The sequence below is a fragment of the Sminthopsis crassicaudata genome, chromosome 2 (assembly GCF_048593235.1).
Source record: "Sminthopsis crassicaudata isolate SCR6 chromosome 2, ASM4859323v1, whole genome shotgun sequence".
NCBI lineage: Eukaryota > Metazoa > Chordata > Mammalia > Dasyuromorphia > Dasyuridae > Sminthopsis > Sminthopsis crassicaudata.
Window position 1 is genome coordinate 456,738,340 of NC_133618.1, and position 21,972 is coordinate 456,760,311.

Below are 21,972 nucleotides of genomic sequence, written 5' to 3' on the forward strand. Positions count from 1 at the left end.
ATGTGCATCTGGCCTTAAGGCTCCATGTTCCAACAGAAAACCCACTGCAGGGCCAGAAGGGAAGCTGCTTCCATCCCCCATCTATTCCCTTCCACATAAGTGGCCATCTGCTTTCTCCTCTCCCTCTGGCGATACATATGATCCCACTTCACTTGGAATCCATCTGTGTCCTGTGTCTCCTTTGAGGGAGTGTGACCTAGTGGCACCTCTGGGCTCCCGCCCCTTATCATCCCCCAAGTACCCAGAGCATCCCATCTGCCTCCTAGCTAGCCTTTAGCAAAATTAAGCCCCCTCTCCACGCAACCTTCTTATTCTCATTCAGTGAAGACTGCCTTAAACACCTCAGACTAAGAGTTCAAAGATGCTGAAACTTGATTCCTTCTGATTTTTCTAGTAAGGAAACATGGTAGAACCCAAGGTCCAAGGGCTATTTTTCATATGGGTGACAGATGATTAGCATGGAGGCAAAAAAAAAAAAAAAATCATTACTAACAAGAGCCATTTCTGGTCAAAACAACTGGAATGTGAAACTTCAGCTCAGGTTTGGTTTCCCATTCAACCCTTGAAATAAGTACAAGGCCTCCTTGAGGGGAACAGAAATGGGGCTGAATGAGGGGGTGGGAAAAGAAGGGTGGAGGGAAGGAGGGGACAGCATTTTAGCAGCCAATTCAATAGGGTGTCAAACAGATGGCAGCCATAAATTAAAAAAAAAAAAAAAAAAAAAAAAAAGAAAGAAGGAAAAAAAAGAATAAATAAATAATTCCAGTGCTGTTCTTGGGCTGCCCGGCAGAAATCCAGAGAGATCAAAGGAGAAACACCATATTTTCCTGCTCTGGCCTCACCTGACCAAATGTGTGAGCAATGTGGAATTTCTGCCCAAAACAAGTTCTTTTGCTTGTTATTTTGTTTTCTTTCTCTCTTTTTTCCCCTTTTCTCCCTCCCTCTTTCTCATTTCCCTTTCTCCCCTCTTTTTCACCTTTCCCCTTTATTTGATTCCCCTTTCTTTCAAATCAATTACTCAAACAATGAAGAAGCAACAATTGTGTACAAATCACTGTGCAAGGTGTTGGGTACATAAAGACAAGAACAGAACAATCTCCTCTCTTCCAACAACTTGTGATCTGCCAGAAGATATCACTTTTATATCAGCAAGTTTTTAAAAAATTAATTTGAAAATAGAAAAAGAACTCTTAGATGGGGAGCAGAAAAAGCTTTATTCAAGAAATACCCCTGGAACTGATCCTTGAAGCAAAAAATTCTAAAAGCAGGGATGAAAACTGAGTGTATCCAAGGCATATTGCAAATACTGTACCCAGAAGTAGGAGAAAGAATGTTGAGTTCAGGGAACTCAGCCCAGTTTGGTAGAAAAATAGAGTGTCTGGTGGGGAATGACAGAAAATAAGCCTGGAAAGGTATTAGAATATAATGAGCTGAAGATTTTTATTTCATTCTAGAAACAACAGGGAACTTCTGAAATGTTTTGAATGAGGTTATGGTATGGATAGTCCTGTGCTAAATTTAGCATGATTATTTTGTTGACTATATGGAAGATAGATTAATAAGGGGAAAGACTAGAAGTAATGAGACCAATTAGAAAGTTATTAAAATAGCCAAGGCAAGAGTTGATGAGATCCTCAATTAGGTTGTTAGCCATGGTAGTGAAGAGAAAAGAATTCATGTGAGCAATGCTGTTGAGTTAAAATTGACAACTAATGTGAAATGTGGGCATAAAAACAAGGAAATAGTCACTGATGACTTCATTTACACACCTGGGTAACTTAGAATATGTTTTCTTTCTTTTCTTCTCTTTCTCTTTTCCTCTCTCCCCCATGCTCTTTCCTATCTCCCTTATCCTCACTACCACTGTTCTTTCATGTAATTATTTCTATTGAGAATAAGATAATTTTTATATATGATGATGATATGGGGGTAAATAGATGGTGCAAAGCAAAATTTTTTTATCATGGTTAAGGCCCCAAAGCAGTTATTATTTTTTTTTCTACTGTTTCAATTATCTAAGACCCTTCTACCTCATTGTTAATCCATTTTTATTGAACTACTACATACAATGTGCCAAGAACTTTACTAGGTTCTACAAGGGTAGTAAATTAAAACATGTATGAGCCTTTCCTTGCCTTCTAGGAAATCAGAATGTAACTTTAAAAAAGTCTATAATGTCAAATAGTAATTCAAGATAATATAACAGGAGATGCCACAAGGAAGAATATGATTGCTAATTAGAAGATACTGAAAGTGAGAGGTATGAATTGGGAGAAGGAAGAGCTCCTTGTAGGCTAGCAGGTCTACTTAGAGCAGTATGGAGATAATATCAGGAAGAAGATGAGACTGTTTCTCTTTTATTTTTTTTTTCTCCTATAGGTTTTGCTTTAACATTGACCTCTTATCTACAAGTCAACAGTGCCATTTTGTCTTCCCATTTTTCAAATTCTTAAACAGACTGAGTGGAGAAAGGAGGAATAAAAAAAAATGAAGAGAGAAAGGGAAGATGAAATAAGAGAGGAAGGGAGAAAGAGAGGAAGACAGAGATATGGAGAGGTAAAGAGACACAGGGTAAGAGAAGAGAGGAAAAAACTTTAAAAAAAATAAGACTCAAACATAGCAGAACAAATGCCAATTCTCAATTACAACTCTGGGATAGGATTGCTTAGTGGAGGCAATTCAGACGTAAGTCTCTTTTTTACTAGCCAATTCCACTTAACAATCTTCATGATCTGGGTGTACCCACTGCCAGCCAACTTGGCCTTCAATAGCATCCTTGCTCTGGGCTCTACCTCTCTCTCTCTGGCCAACTCTACTTTACAAACTTCTCTTGACCAGTTTTTCCCCAATAACAGAAGCAGCACTATAAAAAACTGAGGTGGTAGTCAGAGTGAGAAAGAAATCCTTTCCTTTTCTAATATTGAACTGATAGAGATGAAAGCCCAAAGGCTATCATGGCACAGAACTCTCCTTAACTGGACACTGGGCTCAAAACAGAGTCCAGAACAGTTTTCTGCACATACGTGATAGGGGAATGAAAAGAATACCTTTACTGAATGGGCAATAGAAGTTACTCATGTAGATTGGTAAAAGTGGATATAACAAATTCCAAAATTACAGAAAAGCACCATGAGCTTTCTCAGATGCAAAGATTTCAATCTTAAGTGGTAGATATGTTTATATTGGATTCTACACAGAGCCAGTGCATTAGGGAAGTAACAAATAGTTGGATTCAGAATAACAACCCGTATGATCTGTAAACTAATAGTATTTGCTTTTTAAATTACAAACTTTAGCTTAGAAGAATTGTATATGTTTAATCTATATCAGATTGCTTGTTGTCTTGGGGAGGAGAAAAGGAGGGAGAGAGGGAGAAAAATTTGGAACATAAGGTTTTGCAAAAGTGAATGTTGAAAAGTTTGCAAGTATTTGGAAAAACAAAATACTATTAAAATAAAGTGAATAGAATAAATAAAAAACTTTATTATCTTTAAATTATAAACATCATTATTAGCTAGGGAGCTATACAAAAACAAGTGATAAGTCAGATTTGGCCAGCAAGTCATAGTTTGTGAATCCCAATTAACTCCCTCATATTACATCTGAGGAAACTGAAGTGAAGAAAAGTTGTAATTTGCCTCAATAACATAAATAGTGGTAGCAGAAACAGGATTTGAATCTGGGTTTTATATTTCTTATTGTCATCAAACCTTTACACATGCTTCCTCCATTCTATTCTACATGCCCCCTTTACTCTGGTCCCACATTGGTGAGATTTCATTACTTCCCTCACTATTTAAAGACAAAGTATTATTATCAGTCTCCTATCCAAGGGTTCTAAGGGCAATAAAATATAGTTCAGAGAAATTTTGTCTGGACCTGTGATTTCACAAGTATAGAGAATGCCTAGTAAGGCATTCTTCCTCCACTTCTGATGACCAGCTATTTTGCATTATATAATTTCAGAGAGCTAATAAGGGTACTAAGAGGCTACATAATCTGTTCAATTTATATATTCAGTATATGTCAAAAGTAGGATCAGAAACCCCTGATCTAGTCTAGTTCCCTCATATTGCAGATGAGAAAAATATAGTGCAGGAAGGTTATAAGTTGCCCTGGGTTACCTATGTAACTATATTAAGGGTTGACCAAGGTCTGCTGGCCAAATCTGGCCTGTCACTTCTCTTTATATGATCTATACGCTAAAAATGGTATTTAAAATTTGCAAATAATAAAAAAGTTTGTATTTTAAAATGCAAACACTGTTCTAGGTCACATTTGGCCAGCATGCCTAGATTGCCAACTCCTAAACTATGTGATCTCTAAAATCCCTTCCATTTCTAGAATCTATGAGCTTATGTATTGATCCTCTGATCTTAAGATATATCCCCAAAGCTGACATCCTATACTAGAGATGAGGTGAGAAAAAAAATTCTGTTCCCTTGAGGCTTAAATTTATTTTTAGCTTTATATTTATGTTTCTTACCACTCTTCTAGGCAATAAAGCATGTCGACATAAATCACAGAAGCTAAAAGCCCAAGACACAACAATAATACTACATCCCAGATCAACAAGGACAATTGATCCCCTCAAATTTTTGATCCCAGTGATGCAAATCCATTTTATTATGAGTTCATGTTTTATCATAGTGAAAAAAAAATGTCCCTAGACATGGCAGCATTGTGCCTGAAAAATATGCACCTACCAGTATAGAGGTCAGTATCTGTGTACTCATCCACCTTCTTGTGCTGAATAACATAGTCCGAGACTTTGGTTCCAATAGCTGGTTGGACATCCACCCACTCAAGGGAGACTACAGTACTGGAAGGTTCTACCCCAGGAGACAGTCGAAGCCTGGAATGGAGTGAAAGAAGGAAGATTGTTTGGTTGTTGTCCAAATTGGAATGACCACCACAAAATACACTGCTTCCCCCCGCCCCATCATAGTTCTAGAGATCAGACTACTAGGAAGAGTTCCTAGATGAGACAGGCCACTGTCTGAGAAAGAAGAGGTGACAGATTCTCCTGATTGATCATCAAGCTGGTGACTTCTTTTTCTGTAAAGAAGCCCATGACTCTTGAACAAAATAATACTTAGGTTAGGCTTTGCCCTTGATTTCTCTGACTTCCACTTCATTCTTTCCCACTCCATGTCCCTGTTCCCCTAAGTTCTCAGAGTTAGTTAGATATTTACTCATTTGTAAATCAATGCCCAAGGAGAGAACTAGAATCTGGAAATAGACTCCTTTTGCAAAAGGAAGAATCCTTCTGTAGTAGGGATTGCTTCTTTACTTAAAGGATCCTTTGTTCTTATTAGCCTTTATATAATAGGGGGGAATCACAATTCCATCATTGCTTTGCAGAAATAATTTTTCTAAAATCACATTTTGTGAATGTTGGAAACTATATATACTTGGAAAAATAAAATTCTATTGAGAAAGAAAATTTTTTTAATTACATTTTTTTTCAGCCTTCTTGTAATAAGCCTTTTTAATCTGGGATTACATGAAGTCCATCACTATGTCTATAGCCCCAACTTTGTGGGTTTCTTAGGAGGACCCTGTCATAACCAGTGGTCTTGCTCAGAAGATCAGAGCTACTTTGGCCTTATGATGAGAGCTCAGAATAGGTCTTTATAAAAGGAGAATATGAATTGTTATCTATCCAAACAGCTGCTAATTGAAACTTTTCTTGTAACCAAAAAAAAAAAAAAAAATACTTATCCCTATTGGCAATAAGAACTCATCTAGGATATCCCAAGGCTGCAGAGCTCTAGAAAAATGGAGCAAATAAACCAGGCATCAACTTAAGAAACTATATAATGGTGCCTAATGATAGAAAGATTGGGGAAGGGAGAGTCAGTGATGGAGGTCTGAGCATAGACCCTCTTCTAGAGGATATCAATGTGCTATACTCACACTGGTTGCGGGAGAGGGCTGCAGTTGGGAAGTCCATTTGCATCAAAGGCATTGAGGTCACACCGACACCAGTCTTCAATCACATCCCCTTTTCCTGAACACCAATAGGAACTCATCAATGCACTTTTGAAGGCCTAAAGGAGAGGACAGAAGAGATGTTGACAGTGATGATGATGATGATGATGATGATGATGATCGATGATGATATTGGCCAGCACATTTTTTTTTGTAGCAGATAATAAAAATTGTATTTAATTTAAAAAATTTTAACTTTCTTTTTTAATTATAGCTTTTTATTTTCAAAATATATGCAAAGATAGTTTTTTATTATTCACCCTTGTAAACCTTATGCTTTGAATTTTTTCTCCCTCCCTTTCTCCCACCTTCTTCCCTAGACAGCAAGTATTCTATGTTAAACATGTGCAATTCTTCTACACATATTTCCAATTTATCATGCTGCATAAGAAAAATCAGATTAAAAAGGAAAAAAAATGACGAAAGAAAATAAAAGCAAGCAAACAACAAAAATGTGAAAAACTTTGTTGTGATCTACGTTCAGTCCTCACAGTCCTCTCTCTGGATGCAGATGGTTCTCTCCATCACAAGTCTATTGGAATTGGCCTGAATCATCTCATTATTGAAAAGATTGGCCAGAACATATTGAAGAATAATAGTCAAGGGGGTAGAGACACAAAGTTCTTTACCAATATCAACTACCTGGGACCATGCATCCTCAACTTCACCCAAGTTATTTTCCTCATTATTTTCTATGTTCTCTCTCCTACCCCACAGTGCTTAAAAATATTTCATTAATATAATAAATCCAGATATAGGTAACTTTGAGTAGGGAGAGAGAAAACTAGAGAATACAAATTTCAGTATGCAGTTCTACAAATACATTCATTTCATGATGGTGTGGCCCAATATAAGGGGCACTAGATTAGAAGTATAAAGACCTAGTGTCATATCCTGGCTCTGGCTTTGATTTACTGATTAAACCTGTATATCCTGGGTGTTCCTTTCCTATTCTGAACAATGAGGAGTTGGACCAGAGGATCTTTAAGAACCACACTATGACTAAAATTCTAACATTCAATGATTCCATTTCTAATAGTCTAGAAGTAAGGATGAATGAGGATCCTAATCTACATATATCCTAACATTCAATGGTTCTATTTCTGATAGTCTAGAAAATGAGGCTGAATAGGGATCCTAACCTATGTTTACCCTGGAGGTACTTCTAGTCTATGGAGATAAACAGAAACAAATTTAAATTCCATTATAACAGTGCATCATTACTTGGATGTAAAGATTCCAAGAACAAAATCAATTTCCCTGAAATATAACAATTCTATATGTCAAAAAGCCTAATATAATACTAGCTATAAGGTCATCTAATCCAGCTCCCACATTTTACAGATGAAGAAAATGATATTCAAAAAGATTATATAATGTCACTAAAGGCTGATAGATGGTTAGATATAGAACCCCTATATCATACTGCCTACAGTGTAGATGTGGTTAAGTCAATCAACAATCATTTATTAAATACTTACAATATGCCAAGGACTGTGATAGTGGAGAAATTTTTTTAAAAAGCAGCAGTCCCAGATATCAAGGAATATTCTAGGGAAGATAATATATAGGAAATATAAAGAGTTAATTGGAAATAATCTCAGAGAGATAATCTCAAGGACCAAGAAAACTTCTTATAGAAATTAGAATTTTAGCTGAGATTTGAAGGAAACTGGGTAAACTAGAAGGCATTCATTTCAGGCATGGGGTATAACTAATGCAAATGCCTGGAGACAAGAGACAAAATGTTACCTACAGGAAACAGCAAGAATCACAGAGTGCTCAAGGGAGAACTAAATGTAAAATTGGATGATAGGAAGGAACCAGGTGATGGGGAGCCAAGTGAAGAATTTTACATTTAATCTTGAAATTAATAGGGAGACACTGAAGTAAATAGTAGATGGATGGCATGGTCAAAACTGTTCTTTAATGAGATCACTATGGCAGTTAAATGGAGGGTGTCCGGAAGGTAGGGGGAGACTTGAGTCAGGAAGATCAATGAGAATGATATGGCAAGAGTATAGGTGTAAGGTGATGAAGGATTGCACCAAATGAGAGATGTTACACAGGTAAAAGTAATGAGACTCAACAACTGATTGGACGTAGAGGGAGAGCTTGAGGAGGTCAGAACAATACTAGGCAGAACATTATTGACTGGGAAGATAGCATTATGCTTGACGTTGAGAAGGATATTAGTAGGAGAGAAGGGGGTTGGGGAAAGATGAATCCAGTTTAGGTTATTTTGAATTTAATATAGTCATAGAATATCTAAAGATATCTGAAAATCAGTTGGAAATGAGTGACTAGATATAAATAAAGATTAGTACTAAAAAATTAATCTGCAAATCATCTGCATGATTGATTATTAAAATGATACAAATGATTGAATCCATGAGAGCTGATGAGATCACCTAGTAAAATAGAAGACAGGAAGATGTGAAGAGATTCCAAGATCAATACACATATTACTTGTTGTTTGTTTTGTTCTCAAAGAAGACCATGGCATCAGGAAGGTGATGCTATATCACTTGCAAGTGAATTAAATTTAAGTGAGGGATGACTGTGCAAAGTCATCATAATTTGTCATCCAGAACCACCTGAGGCTAAGTGGCAAGATACTGATCAGGACTACCCAAAGTGCTCCTGGATGCATGGGAAACCTTCTCTTGAAGCTAAAGTTTTTTCCAGATCTTAGTGATTAAGGCTAGGTAAGAAATGTGTCACAGAATGGCCTTTTCTACCTAGTCCAGAAAAACATCAATTTAGGAGGGGAAGACCCTCAGGGTTTCTGACCAGAAATAATTACTATTTATTTTCACTTTGAGGCAGTCAGGGTTCAAACAATGACCAGATGGGGCTTAAACTGGGATCTATTGATGACCAATCAATGAGAGTCAGAGTGATTTGGGTTTAAGGCATGGTACTTAAGAAAGGAATTAGTAGGTAGGCATAAGCTAGATGAAAATTCAGCAAAAACTGAGAAGTTAGAGAAGTTTAAAAAGAACTAGGAGATAGTAATGTCATAAAAACTCTTGCTGATCACAAATCCAGTATCTTACATACTCTACTATATTGTTTCCCAGAGAGATGGTTGGCTTCTTAAAGGATGTTTTTATTTCTTCATTTTCACTGCAGAATCTAATACTGATTTTATATATACTGTAAACACATCCGCAAAAATAACAGTTCCATTTTTTATATCTTTTTTAAAGTTTACAAAGTACTTTATATACCAACTTTGTGCAGTAAATAAGTGGATATTTCATATGCTGATATCTTCTTTTTTCCAGGTGCAGAAAAGCAGTCACAAAGTTTTATGATTTGCCCCAAGTTATTTATACATCTTGTAGCTATCAGAGCAGAGATTTAAACCTAGATCTCTTGACTTGAGAATCAGTATTCTTTTTCACAATATCATGCTGCTTGTTGATTAATTAAGATATCTGTAAATCGTGTCCATATGGCCATCCCAAGTTGCCAAGGGTTACACTATTTGACTATATAATTTTAATCACATGAATTCCAAAACATGTTAGTCTCTTTCTTCCCTGTGGTCCCTTTCTGCCAGGTGCCAGGCCCTAGGCCTTTAAAAGAGAAAGAGAGAGAGCAAGAGAAAGAAAAGAAAAAAGGTGCTGTATTCCCCATAATCTCCACATTGTGGACACCTGGTTTCCCTGAAGTCACTCTTTCCACCACTTCACTGTGTAAAAGTCCTGCTAGCTGCCTGCTGTGCGGGCGGCGATGACGTGGTGTGTGGCACTGAACAGTACTCTGCCCCATTCACCCAGACAACTTACGGGATTCTAAAAGGAAAAATCCTACATCAAGCACACTATTGTTTAGAATTCAGTCACATTTTCCCTCTGAGCCCTTAACAAGGAGGCCCAAGTCCCCTCTGTTGGCTATGATTACCCTTTCCATATGTTCATGCAAATTTCTCCCGTGAGGGGAAAAAAAGATGGCCAGACTTCTACTGAGTTCAAGCAGTGTGGTTAGGAGAAAGTCGAGGAATTTTGGGGATTCCAATCAAATAATCTAAGAGTCCTGATTGGAGCAGAGAGTTCATCAGGCAGTATAATGCAACAATCCTGAGATTTGAAATCAGAGCTCCTGGTTAGTTGCTACTAGGTAAATCACTTAACCTGTCTTACCCAATGATTCCCTCAATGATCTCTTAGGTCTCACCCAGATCTATTTCTGTGACCTATGACAGAAATTAATGGTATATGAACTATTCTTTTATGGAGTTTATTACCACCCAACACTCCAAATAGAATTCATGCAATAACAAGATTTATATATATATATACTCTTAACAAATTGTGCTTGTCACTTGAACACATGAAAACTCTGTGCCAAAATCCCCATGAAAGCAAGTCTTTGTCCCTTAGCCTTTCTCACCTAAAGCAAGTAAAGCCTTTATGACTATAGTTAGTGGGGAAAGGTGGGGTGAGAGCCATGGGCAGAATTCTCCTGGGGTCAATCTGCATGACTCTTTTTTCCATTTGGCTCTCCTGAGGTACTTTAGAGGTACTCTGAAAGGGACAAAATAGAATAATAAAAACAGAAAAGCAGAGAGTTAGGGATGGGAAAACTGCTTGACTTTAAAGGGCACATGTTATGGGCATCCAAGAAAGGTACATCTCATAAGAACAAAGCTCAAACGGGAAGGAATGAAGTCATACTTGACTGCTAAACACGTCCTCACTCAGCTTTGCAGTTTCCCACTTGATGGACTTAATGTTTACAACTTTTCACTAGCTTAAGGTTTTCTTATATCACCAGCCAAAGCTAAGAGCTTAATTATTATAATAGTGAAATCAGCCCCGGTGGTGAAATTGACAGAGGTGGTGGGAGAGTGAAATTGACCATGGAAAGAGAAATGAGGGAAAGAGAAGACTATTAGACTTGTTGAAAAGGTGAGGGCATTGATATTTATTATTTCATTAAGAGAATAGGGATTCAGGCTCCTGAAAATAGAATAGGCAATAACCCTGGACTTTGTGAATTTCAACTGCCAAGCTGCACTTCAGAGGAAACAGTCCTGACGGATCTCAAGCTTAAATATTATTTGTACTTTACTCAGAGCTCTGTGGATCAGAATGAAGATAAGTGTGAGAGGCCTGCAACAGATGGAGTAAAGATATGAACAGATCTATAACAAATAGCCAGTGTGTTAGTTGTTAGTTAATGGGAGCCAAACTTGACTCATCTTAAGATAAACTACTTAATGTGTCCATGGATCCTTAACAGCATCATAATCAAGGAGATAAAATATTAGAGCTGGAAGAGGACTAAGAGATTATAGTCTAACCCCTACAGCTGATAAAAGACACAAAGTTGATCGTGTGTGGCACAACAGTCATAGCATAGCTATTTTAATGTGGCAATGGTCTGTTTTTAACAAAAACATTTGAGCATTAAAAAGGATGATTTACAATCTGATTGCTACGTTTTATAAAGTGCTTTGTTCCCAACAACCCTGCAAGAAAAGTAATGTAATTATTTTATCCCCATTTTACAGATGAAGAAACTAAACTTCCCAGAGAATAAGTGAATTGTTCAGAATCACATACTAATAAATAGAAAAACAGGAATTTAAACTTAGATCTTCATCATTTATTCCAATTATTTTCCTTTTTTCCTCAAAATTTTCCAATTATAGAGTCCCTTTTGTTTCTGAAAATTAAACATCTGGCACACTCAACCACCTGGGACACGCAAGGCTGAGGACCATTGCTTCTCTTTTGGTCTCGATTACTCACTGATGAAATGAAGTAACGAGAATAGGTGTTTACTGGTCCAGATCTAGGTTTTACAAATGTTTAAAGATCTTAGGAAAAGTTACTAAAATAACTTTGAGAAAAATCTTAGACAAAACTCTGTTTTTCACTCCAAAGCAAAATCCTGAGGCCCAAATCATAGTTTGAAAATTTAGATTTCTGTTTTCTAAGCTCATTGGAAAAAGGAATGAAGGAATAAGGAGAGAGAAAAGGCCTCTAGATATAAGAATAAGCATTGAGAGTTAAAAGCTGACAGAAAGGAAGGAGGTAAAAGAATTATAAAATGTCAATCTAGAAACTGTGAAAATCAAGTGGATTAGGGCTATTCAGTATAAAGAAAGAAAAACAAGTTTCATTAAAGGTTTTATTTTTCTGTGGCATAATACTAGTCACTATTTCAATTAGCCAAGCATAGGGGTCTGCTGTGGTATAGTGAAGGGAGCTCTAGAATTGGAAGCAAACATTCTGGGTTTGAATTGTTCCTGGCATTTACTCCCATAGAACCATGGGCCATTTACTTCACCTTGCAGTACCTCAGTTTCCCAACCTATGAAGGGACATTCCAATACTTCTATCACTTGCCTCACATGGTTGTTGTGAGAGGAAAAAAACCTTTAAAAATAATCCAAAAACTTTGCAAACCCTAAAGTATTATCTAAATGTGATTTATAATGTTAGTAATAAAAAAAGATGTGCTCATTATTTTTTGAGAAAACAAAGACATTTATAACTTATTTTAGAAAGGTGATATATCTGTATCTATCTATTTTTAAGTGATATCTTAAGAGGGTAAAATTTAATTATTTGCAAAATACACTTCTGGAAAATGTGGCCCCTGAAGGGGCTTGCAGTCTAAGAGAGATTGATGCAGACACACATGAATAGTATGTATGGAAAATTAAATGAAAGCAAGTCAGGTCCTAAATGGCCAATAAAATCATCAAGGCATCTATAAATGATGTGCACAATTGAGCAGAGTATGCACTAAGAAGGAGGGGAAGGCAAAATTAGACATAAGATTCCCAGTCTATAGACTGGGTAGGAAGGCAATCAATTCTCTGCTCAATCAAAGAAGACATCATTGGAATTAGTGATATAATAATAATGTCACATATTTCTATGGCTCATTAACATTTGCAAAGCATTTGTTCACAAGATGATATGACATGGCATAGTGGATACAAAACTGGCCTTGAAGTCAGAAAACCTGAGTTCAAGTTATATATATAATCTATATGACTCTGCATAAGTCACTTAACCTCCTAATGCTTGGGGCAATTCTCTAAGACTTTAAGTTATAATGAAAATTGCATTGGCAAAGGTCTGCATTGGGAGAGGTTTTTGGTCTTTTTTTTGGTTGTTGTTATTGTTTTTTAAACCTTGAATATCCTTATACTAAGGAGACTATATCCCTATGAGGGAGTTCAAGTATATTTATACTCTTTTTCCTAAAAATAAAACTAGGGTGAGAGTGAGAGGAGAGGTCAGGGAAGTGAAATTATTTTCTTAGGGTCATATAAAATAGTAGATAGAAGGATCAGGATACAACCCAAGCCATCTGACTCCAAATCCTGCCCCCTTTTCATTCCACTACAATGGGATCTGGGTAACTGAATAAAGGAAAGGAGAACCTAGAGTCACATGTTTAGGGTAATACCAATAAAAACTCTTGTACTATAATTCTGGGTTTGGCCCAATTAAATGTTAAAACATAAAATAAAGACTCAACACCTCCCTTCTCTATTCAACCTAGCCCCTAGCCCTGGGCTACAGGAACTTATCTGGTTGCTGGGACTGTTCACACTCCTCAGATGAGATGACAATTATTCTTTCTGGCAAAATGGAGAACCTACCAACCTTATAATCTTCTTTGACACTTCTAATTTCCTCTAGCTTTATCATTTTTTCTTCTATACCATCCAGTCATTTGATCTACAGATCTAGTCTTAGGACTGCTGGACTTTGCCATCTACTTTACAAATTCACTGGGAGCCTTTCAGCTACTCTGCAGTTGAACCATCTTTTGTGTGTTTTGTCTCCCAGTTAAACAGTAAACTTCTCAAGAGCAAGGATTTCATGGAAATTTTCTATTTGTGTCCTATTTAGCACAGTGCTGTGCACATACGTACTTAAATGCTTCATGCATTTATTATGATAATCACCCAATTCCTCCACATCTCCCTGGTATTAATCCAGTAATCTTGGGGAAAGCCTACCATCAAAGAACCACTATAATTACATAGACACACACTTATGTATGTATGCATGCAAATTCACGCATGTTGGTGAATATTAGTATATAGACACATATATGTATATACATATATGCATCCATGTGTACATATTTATAGTTCCAAACTTTCTTCCCCCACCTTAAAAAGAATCCTTATCACATTTTTACCATAAATACAGAGCTGATTTTAATTATTTTGACCAAGTCCACAACCAGTCTCTGCCTCTTGTCAACCTTTAAGCAAACAAAGTTATTTGATCGTGGCCTTCAATTGTGCTCAATTAAGGCCAATGTACCTTCTTTCAGTAACAGAGTTACCCAAGTGAACGTCAGCCTGGCGGATCTTAGATGGGCTGCTATTCAATTTACTTCTATTTCTTAATGGAGAAGACAAAAGGGGCTAGTGAGCAGGAAGCATCCTGTTGTATCCAAAAGTATCTGCATTGGGTGGGGTGGCACTGGGAGAGGGGCCTGGCACAGAACAAGGGAGTTCTCAAGGATTTCTCGGAAACATGGGGAGTGAGAGGAGGGGAAGGAAGTCATTTGGGAGATTGGTCCAACAGAGGATTTCTCCTAAGGCAACTAGGTCCTAGAGCCAAATGGAAGGCTGGAATGCAAGCCAGGATTTCCTCCCATCAGTAGCCTTTTTGAGAGGCTTCTTTTGATCTCTGAGGATTTGTTATCTCATTCACCTTGAATCAAGAACTCTTGCCCCTTCCCTTTTTCTAGGAGGCTTCCAGAACCCCCAGCCCCAGTGATGCTGAGGGAGAGACAAGTTGAATATATAAACTCATAGCCCTCCCTAATGTAGGATGATTTAAGGGATTTAGAGTTGCAAGGAAACTTTGATGTCATCTAGTTTAAACTCACTGTTTTACAGATGAAGAAACTGAGGGACCAGAGAGAAGGTGATTTTCCAAGCTTCTCTAGTGGGAGGCAGTGTGGCCCAGTGGAAATGGCAATTGCACTGGGGTCAGAACTCTTCCTCTGGCATTTATTACTTGTGTGACCATGGGGAAGTTACTCAAACAATATAGTGAGTCTCAGTTTACTCATCTCTAAAATGGGAGGATTAGAACAAAAGGATTCATCTCTAGTTCTATCATTCTAAGTATCAGAGCCATGCTTCAGAATTTTTAGCCTAATAATGATAATAATAATAGCTAGTATTTAAATAGTGCTTTAATGTTGGCAAAGAACTTTACAAGTATTACCTCATTTGATATATAGATTGCAGCACATCGTTTGCCTGCAGCTTCTTTTGTCCATGTTATAGTCCTATATATAGCATTAGACTAAAAATCTAGAATTAAAACTCTAGTCCTGCTTCTGACACTACGTAAGTGATTTTAGCTGTTTTAACCTCTTTGATCCTCAGTTTCCTCAGCCATATTTTTCAAACCAAACCAAACCAAACTAAAATTTCTGAAATCTTGGCTGCCCACCTTTCCTCCTACTTTAAAACTTCATGAAGTCCCACATAGTCAGAAAAATTCTTCCTGAATTCAAATCTTGTGTGTGACCCTGGGCAAGTCATCCAACACTGTTGCCTTAATTTTCTCATCTGTAAGATGATTGGAGAAGTAAATGAAAAACCACTACAGTATTTTTGTCAAGAAAATATCAAATAGGATCACAAAGCTTCAGACACGTCTGAACAATAACAAGCCCACTTTGAGCTTTGCTATCTATTCTTTTGAGAGTTTAATCTCTTGAGTTTTCATTTTTATAGCAGTGTTTGGAAATTTCATCCTGTCCTGACAGCTCCCTGAATGAGGAAAAAGGGTTGGCTTAGACATTAAGCTGCTCTGAGTGCGTACATTAGACAAGAATTGTTCTTTGTGCTTCATTCCAGAAGGGGTCCTAAATATGAGGGAGTTGATGCCATGGCATGCAAGTGAATTGGATTTAAGTGAGGGAGGACTGGTCAAGATCACCTGCCTCACTTTCCTCTCTAGAGTAATGGGCTCATTGTTTGAGCCCTGACTGACTCAGAGCGAATGTAAATAACAATTGTTTCTGTTTTAGCCAAAAATCCTGAGGGTCTCCTTCCTTTACTAGATTGATTTTTTTTTTTTAAACTAGATAAAATACACCATTCCAGGCCTCATCTTTTGTGTATTATTAATTATTTACTGGGTGTTGCCTCAGTTAAACTAAGACCTTTTAAAGACTTCAGCTTAAAAAGGCCAAGTTCTTTCCCCCTGTATCCAGAGACAAGCAATAGGTGCTTGTTGAAGTTAAGTGAATTATCTGACTGTGAGTCAGAGTACAAAATTCACATAACCAAAGAGATTACCGGGAATTAGAAGGGGAAGGGAGGGAGAGAGGGAGGATTGGTGGAGAGAAGTAGTTGGAATGTATTCATTTCCTTTATGAAAAGCTGGGCAGCTATATAGTCAGATGAATCACAAAAATAGCACCTAATTTTCTCTGTCAATATAAACTTCACTCTTCTTGCCCATTCATCCTGGATTGATGATACTCTGACAGAACACTCTGTTAATCTCAGTGACAAGAGGAAGACATTTAGAGCTATCCAAAGCTTCCTCTTACCATACCGAGTCCTGTTAATGAAAAAAAAAATTATGGAATTAAATATACAATTGATAGGAAGAAAAAAGTGTCAAAGCATTGCTTTTGTATTTATCTATTGATCCTGTCTGGCATGAAGGATATAAGAAAATGACAAGATCAGGGGCCCAAAGATGCCTTGAACAAGAAAACTTGGCTACTAAACCCATTCTACAGTCCAGTTTCCATTAATCCCAAGGACTCATGGAATATGTCTGCTGGATTTTAATCCAGAATCTCCAAACTAGAAGACACCTTGGAGGTTATTAATCCCAATCCTATTTGAATAGGAATTCTCTCTACAGCAATTCTGACAAATGATCATCCAGTCGCCACTTAAATTGAACTAATGATGGGTAACTCATCACAAACTAAGGCAGCCTAATCCATTTTCAGACCACTCTCATCATGAAAAAATATTTGTTATTTTTGTTAGATTGTTTTTTTCTTTCATATTTTGATGAGCCAAAATTTGTCTCTCTGAAATTTCCATCTTTTATTCCTAAATCTGTCTATTGGACCAACCAGAACAAGTCTAAACCATGTTCCCCATGAAAGTCTTGCAGATACTTAGGTTCCCCTTAAGTTTTCTCTTCTTCGGGGTAAACATCCTCAGCTCCTCCAACTAATTATATCATGGCATACTTTACCATTCTCACATCATATTTTCACCATTCTCTTGATTTTCTCCAGCTTGGCAATGAACTTCCTCAAATTGAGCCTCAACTAAACACAGTATTCCAGATGTGGCCTCCTCAGGGCAAAGCACAGAGCTTGTTATCTCCCCTCCCCTATCCTGAACATTGTCTCTCTTAATGCAGTCTAAGTTTTCAATGGCTTTACTTTATTTATTTATTCTTGGCCACCATGTTACACTGTTGACTCATCCTGAGCTCCTCCTCATCATGATGGAAAAAAAAAAAAAAACTGTGTAGATTCCATTATAACAAAATCACCAAACCAATTATAGAGTCACCACCACTACTAAGCCAGAACCCAAGGAAAAGCTCCAAAAGAAACCCAAGAACAGACACTTTATCCTCATCAGCAGTCTCCATCAGGATTCCCCAGGATCTGGATCCCTGCCCTGGCTCAGAAGGTGCCTGGGATGTAAAAGAGAAGGATTTTGATGAGGAAATTGGCACAACTTCCTGACTCTCAAGAGAGGGGTTATGGCCATGATGGGGGAAAGAATTTTAGGAGCAAGGAGAGGGTCTGGTTTTCATGCCACTCTCTGAAGCCATTCCTGGAAGCATTGCCACAGGTTGCCAAATGGCTAATTTAACTGTCATTTATCACTAAATTTATAGCAGTGTTTGATGGAATTGACTAACTTTCATTACATAGAACCACTAAAAACAGAGCTCATTATCATTCGTATAGGAATATGAAGTGAATCAATCAACAAGAATTTATAAAATGCCTACTGTGTGCCAGGCAACGTGCTAAACATGAAAGAACCATAGATAGAAATGAGACAATTTCTGTCTTTACGAAGATTGTATCACAAGGAACAATAGTCCTCAACTGTAATATGGAACATGTTTAACCCATATTGGATTACTTTCTGTCTAGGGGAGAGAGATGGGAGGAGGAAGGGGGAAGAGAGGGAGAAAAATTTGGAACACAAGGTTTTTCAATGGTGAATGTTGAAAACTATCTATTTTGAAAATAAAAAGTTATTATTATTAACTGTAATATATGGATAATAATAACCCCCTACTTCCCAAGGTTGTGAGGATAAAGTGAGATAATATTTGTAAAGCACTTAATGTGGTGCCTAGCACATGTAGGTACTTTATAAATACATATTTCTTTCCTTCTACACATATATAAGAATGAATACAATAAATATAATATAATATTCTTAGGGAAAGATATTACCAGTTTGGGGAAGGGGATGGTGTCACTTTTACATATTTCATGTAAAAGGTAACATTTGGGTTGAGCTATGAAGAAAAAGGGAATTCTAAGAAAGTTAAGGAAAGAGCATATTCGAAGCATGGAGGGCAACCTATATAGAGACATAATAATGGAGGATGGAATAATAAATGTGGAGTGGAGTTGAAGAATCATAGAATCTTCATAATTTAACATATTCTAGTTTATACTACAGTAGAATCACATATTTTGAGAGATGGAAGGATCTCAGTGGTCCTCTATTCTAACCCCTTTATGGCCAGAATTCCCACCTCTGCTGGTTCACAAATGAAGGCTTATTAGAAGACCAAGACTGGGGAAATGGGAGTCACCTGCCTCCCTACTCTCTCAAACCAAGCAAGCATCCTCTTATCTTTTCACCTTCTGTCCACTTCTTGCTCTGCTTGCTTTTGTTAATCAAATCAACAATATCATGACATTTTTAAAAGCCCATTTGCCAATGGACTGTAATCTTTATTATTCCCCAGAGCAAAACTTCCTTCCTTGATCATCTCTAGCCTAGAGAATGTCTGACTTTTGTGTTATGTCTATAAAGATAAGCACATGCTTGGCTTTGGCATTTGGCTTAATAAATGTTTTCCATTAATTTGTTTGCTATGATATAAATGTAAAATAATCATCCAGATTTTACCTGAAAATCTCTAGGGCAGAAAAGGGATGGGCAACCCATTCCAATTTGGGGCAATTCTAATTGTGGAGAAGTTATTGCCTCTTTGCACCTTCCAACAATTGTGCCTAATTCTGCCATCTAGGACCAAATGAAAAAAAAAAAAAAAAAGTCTTATCCCTTTTTTCACATGACAGTTCTTCAAATACTTGAAGATAACTTGCCGGTCTCCTTAAGTTTAGAAAGAAACACTGTCTAAAACTGTTTCTCATGTGACAGAGACTCAACATTCTTCATCTTACTAGATGCATTGAGTCCATTTACTGCTGGAACTCTATCTTCCCAGAAATCAGCCAGAGTCAGGATCACTAAACGTCTTTATTCTTGATCTTTACCATCGCCTCCAACACCAGGTCACAAGTGTGAGAGAGCATGAGTTCCACCAACCCAAGTTTCTCCTACTCCTCCCACACAAGTCACTTCCCCTCTTTGTCCCACCAATCAAGTCAGCACAGAACAGCTGGGGAGGGTCAACCTTCAAACAAGTTAATAGGGAATTGTCCAATTGGCAATTAGTCTCACATGCTTCATTATCCAAGTGCATTGCTCAGTTCTAGCCCTTTACAATTTACCTTATCAATTTCCTTCTTCAACCATAGCATCTAGAACTAAACATAATATTCCAGGTGAAATCTTGACAAAGTTCAGGTAGAGAAGTACTATCACCTCTTCATTCAAGGAAGTTGCATTTTTTAATATATATATATATATATATATATATATATATATATATATATATATATATATATATAAACACTAGTTTTTTGGGGTTTTTTGGGGGGCTGGAAGAATAAGGGCAACTAAGTGCCATAGTGGATGGAGTGCTGGGTCTGGTATCAAGAAGACATGAGTTCAAATTTAGTTTTATTTGCCAGCAGATTTGCTTTACTTCTTGAAAAAGTCATTTAACTTTTGTTTGCCTCAGTTTCCTCAATTGTAAAATAAAGGTAATAATTTCACTTGTCTCCCAAGCTTGTTGTGAGGATCCAATGAAATAATAATTTTAAATTGCTTAGCACAATATCTGGCACATAAGGGGCACTATAACTGCTACTTGTTGTTATTATTATTATTTATCTGCCTTGTCATTATGCTGACTCCCACTGATTTTTCTGTCCATTGAAAATATCAGCTCTTGTTTTAAACAATTTCTGCGTCTATCTCTGCTTCCCTCATCTTGTTCTGGTGAAGCTGACTTTTTGGTAGTCTTGTGGAAGACTTTCCATCAATCCTTATGGAATTTCATCTTTATCAGATTAATTCCAATGCACAAGCCTGTCAAGATTTCTTTTGGATCTTGACTATCATCCAGTAGGTTACCTATATCCTTTCCAGCTTTGTGTCACTTGAAAATTTAATGAGCATTTCATCCTGGCTTTTATCCCAGTAATTCATACGACTATGAAACTCCACGGGGCTAACCACAGATCCATGGTGTATACCACTGGAGAAAGACCTGTTGCTGCATTGGCATTGAAACATTAATGACTAATTTATTTTTTGATTCAAGCCATTCAAACATTCATCATCCATCAAATCCATATCGCTCCCCCACCCATATTTTTCACAAAAATTGCAGGAGATACTTTATCTAAAATTTAATAAAAATATAGGCACATTATATTTATAATATCCTCATAATCTATTAATTTAGTAATCTTGTTAAAAAAAAAAAAAAAGAAAATGAAGAGGTTAGTGTGGTATGGTTATAATCTTGATGAAGCCATGCTAGCTCTTTGTAATCACCAGGTTCCTTTCCAAATGCCCAGTACCTAATTCTCTAATCCTCCATCTTTAGTACTATTTTCATTTTAATTATTATTTGTGGGAGATTAAGGATTAAATTTTGAAATTTTGGATTATTGCAAATATATATGTATATACACAAAAACAATGAACAGATCCAATTCCAAATATGCTTTATTTAGATATGAACTTATGGAAGGTTTAAACAATAGCTTATTCATTAAAATTGATTAAACCAATTCTAAGCAACTCATCAAAAAGTGTGATAGGTATGTCATAGTGTCTTTTCTTTAGAAATATAGCTACATATAAAGGAGAGGAAGAAACTATATAATAGAAAGAGTATTTCTTGAGTCAAACAGCTGAATTTAACTTCTAAAACTGCTATTAACTAGCTTAGTAAACTTGGGAAACCCCATAACTTCTCTGAACTTCAGTCTTTTGATCTGTGACAATAGATAGACAAAGTTTTCCAGTTCTAACCTCCAAAGTTCTATCCAGCTCTAAAATCTAATTCTGGGATTGCAAATATATCTGAATTCTTTCAAAAATAACAATTGTAACAAGTGTGTCTTTAATCATAAATCATCATGGCCTAATGTAATTAATACCTCATATTTCTAGAGTACTTTAAGGTTTGCAAAGTACTTTCTTCACAATAACTGTGAAAACAGTTATTCCAAGAATTATTATTCCTATTTCATAGCTAAAGAAAGTAAGACAAAAGAATTATATACAGGATGATTTTGACCAAGGTAACAAGTTTCATGGCTAAAATTTTAACAAATTATCTCTTATGATTTCAGACTAATCCAATTAAACAAAAACATTATCAAGTATCTATGTGTCTTCCAAGAAGTTATACTTTATAGTAATAGGAGTATATATAAATAGATAAGCATGTACATAAATATGTGTGTAAAAATACAGATATGTCTATATGTATATAGAGAAATATATCTAGGTTTATCTGATTACATACATATTATAAATATATACATATAAATATATAGCTAACAGATATTTACTTATTT

The 21,972-nt window shown here is 36.6% G+C and overlaps 1 protein-coding gene and 1 long non-coding RNA gene across 2 annotated transcripts in view; one reads left to right on the top strand and one right to left on the bottom strand.

Moving 5' to 3' along the window:
* Window positions 1-5,446, top strand: part of LOC141557367 (uncharacterized) — a 50,966-nt gene extending 45,520 nt beyond the window's left edge. Inside the window, exons 3-4 of the long non-coding RNA XR_012486773.1 lie at window positions 2,380-2,556; window positions 4,498-5,446. This is a non-coding gene — a long non-coding RNA (uncharacterized LOC141557367). The remainder of the gene's footprint in view (window positions 1-2,379; window positions 2,557-4,497) is intronic.
* The window catches only part of ASTN2 (astrotactin 2), a 1,161,487-nt gene that overhangs the window by 277,175 nt on the left and 862,340 nt on the right, over window positions 1-21,972 (bottom strand). Inside the window, 2 exon segments of the mRNA XM_074292901.1 lie at window positions 4,707-4,855; window positions 5,920-6,053. Of these exon segments, the coding sequence (XP_074149002.1) occupies window positions 4,707-4,855; window positions 5,920-6,053 (283 nt within the window).